Source organism: Octopus bimaculoides, chromosome 6, assembly GCF_001194135.2.
Source record: "Octopus bimaculoides isolate UCB-OBI-ISO-001 chromosome 6, ASM119413v2, whole genome shotgun sequence".
NCBI classification, from domain to species: Eukaryota; Metazoa; Mollusca; class Cephalopoda; order Octopoda; family Octopodidae; genus Octopus; species Octopus bimaculoides.
The window spans coordinates 2,659,373-2,662,178 of NC_068986.1; the positions used below are offsets into that span (position 1 = coordinate 2,659,373).

Below are 2,806 nucleotides of genomic sequence, written 5' to 3' on the forward strand. Positions count from 1 at the left end.
TCTCTTTCTCTCTCTCTCCCTCTCTCTTTTTCTCTCTCTCTCTCTCCCTCTCTCTCTTTCTCTCTCTCTCTCTCCCTCTCTCGCTTTCTCTATCTCTCTCTGGCTGGGTAACCATGCACCTCCTCTACAGCAAGACATTTGTTTCTTTCTCTCTGTCACTTTCTGACCTTTCATCATCTGATACAAGATCACTTCCTCCAATGCCCCACTCCCCTCTCAAAGATTCCTTGTCTTGCAAGTCACTTGGTAACCCTGCCAGTGCTGGTGCGACTTAAAAAGCATCCAGTTCACGCTGTTAGTCACATTGGTGCTACCATCTTCATTTTTGCTACTCTTATGATCAAATTGCCGCAAACATACTTTATGGCTCTACTTACTGTATGTACCCTTGTTTTTAAGATAGGTACACCATGTTCTGAGTGTTGGCAACATGAAGACAACGTCAGAAAGACTGTCTAACCCATGCTAGCATGGGAAAACTGACATAAAATTGTGTGGGTATATTTACACACACATGTATGTGTGTGTGTATGTGGATGTTCCTGAATGTTGATATTTCAATTTTTATTGTTTGAATGAAACAGTGTTGATGTCTTGTTGACATTGTGACTGATGGCTCGACACTTTCAAATATCTGTGAAATATAAAAATCCCATTCTCCTGAAAAACAGGCGAGGGTTTGTGACAGGAAGAGCATCCAGTTATTAAATCCTGCTCCCAAATCCATTTCTGTCAAAGTCATAGCATGGAAAAAAAAAACATATTATAACAAATAAACTATATATATGATTATGTGTATCAACAATTTTATTATTTTCTTCTTTTTTTCTTTTAGCACTACAAATAACTATGAAAAAAAGAAGCTTTTGTGTAACCCACGTCACTTTCCGTGTAAAGTTTGTGGAGATCTTGCATCTGGTATACATTATGGCCATTTCATTTGTGAAGGCTGTAAAGGATTTTTCCGTCGTAGCATACGCAAGAAAATGGTTTATTTGTGCATAAGCAAAAACTGCATAATCAATAAGTTCACAAGGACTCGTTGTGCCTACTGTAGGCTACAAAAATGTTTGACTCTTGGCATGTCCAAAGAAGCCAGTCGAAAGGGCCGGCGAACAAAGGAAAACCAAATGAAACTAATGAGCCAACCCCGTGAAGAATGCAAAATGTATGAGGAGTACACAAACCTAAACTCTGCACCTAGACCATGGCCCAGTAACGCAATACCACAGAGGGAACCAGTGGAGTATATTGAAGATGCTGATCAACCTAAAATGTAAGTTGTTTTCTAATCTACACTGACATCTCATAAGTAAATAGACAGCATCGTTTTTTGTAAAATTTATTCCTCCTTTCTTCTTTGGATATTTGCCGGTCAAAGAAGAGGTTTTCCTTCCAGCTGTTCTGCCATAGTAGCCAAGTTGGTGAAGATACTTCACAGAAGTATTCTTGCTCATTTAGAGTTGCTCTGTGACATCAGCTACCTTGCAACTGGGATTATTTTCAGCAATCCTTTCAAGTTATTTTTCAGTTTCAATATTTTGGCTTCATTTTGTAGGTGGTCTGTGTGCTGTTTCATGTTATTTGTGTGATATTATTTAAAGTAATCACCCAGATTAGCAGAGGAGACAAGAAATAACTTTAGATTCTCGATCAGGCCAAACAAAGCCTTATGAGTGGATTTAGTCAACGGAAACTGAAAGAAACCTGTTGTATATATGTATGTGAGCACGACCTTATGATTGTGAGCCACGTACCCTAACCATTAAATCTTGCACCTTTACAAGAGATGCCTGCATTCACTATAAGGCAATCTTAAATAGTAACTAGATTTTAGAGCCTTCACAAAAGATGGTACAATACCTTTATCAATCCTATAGCACATAGAGTTAATGATATAGGAGTGTATTAAGTTTTGGCACAAGGGCAGCAGTATCAGGAGAGGGATAAGTCGATAATATCGACCCCAGTCCTCAACAGGTACTTATTTTATCAACTTCGAAAGGATGAAAGCAAAGTCAGCCATGGCGGAATTTGAACTTGGAGTTTGAAGATAGACAAAATGCTGCTAAACATTTCCCCTGGCGTGCTAATGATTCTGCCAACTCGCCGCCTTACAATAGAAGAATATTATATATATCAACAGTTTTGTTCCATTGTTAAGATTGTTTACTTATAGACATAACATTTCAAATAAATAAGATTGGTCGATTTTTGGTTTTAGGTACATATTTCTGCTGGTTTGATAATGAAACCAAAACGGCATGCCTTTGTTCATTATGGCGGGATTTCAAGTCCCTTCCCATGAACTGTGAATTCTAAACACACACTCGGACACATCTCGTACATGTTTTAAAATACTTATCGGTCAATTTTCTTACGATTAATCTAAATGTTGCTGTGATTGTTTAAAACATTGCATATGTAAGGGAACCGACGTCGGGGTCACCAATTGTAAGGGTCGACCGTGCGAACTCAAAAAGGAGATATGGTGACGAATGGAAAAACAGAGGACTCCTTTTATTTAAACGTGTCACACGGTCGAACATACAAATATATATCAAAGATGATATATAGATGATATGTTATACGACGATAACATAGATGACCAGTAATGAAAGACCACAACCGTATTAGATGAATAACAGAGATATTTATTGTAGCGTTAAAGATGTATGTCTGTGTGAGAGTGTGAATGCGACATATAAGAACATAATCAAAGACAGGCCGTCATACAAAGAAAAGTGTGTATGTGAGTGATACATGTGTGAGTTATTACAGCAGATAGAAAGAGTCAGTAAATGAC

General features: G+C 37.9%; 1 protein-coding gene across 1 annotated transcript in view; it reads left to right on the forward strand.

Moving 5' to 3' along the window:
• Positions 1–2,806, forward strand: part of LOC106875298 (uncharacterized) — a 53,856-nt gene that overhangs the window by 23,129 nt on the left and 27,921 nt on the right. The window contains exon 6 of the mRNA XM_014923386.2: positions 836–1,276. Coding sequence (XP_014778872.2) covers positions 836–1,276 — 441 coding nt within the window. The remainder of the gene's footprint in view (positions 1–835; positions 1,277–2,806) is intronic.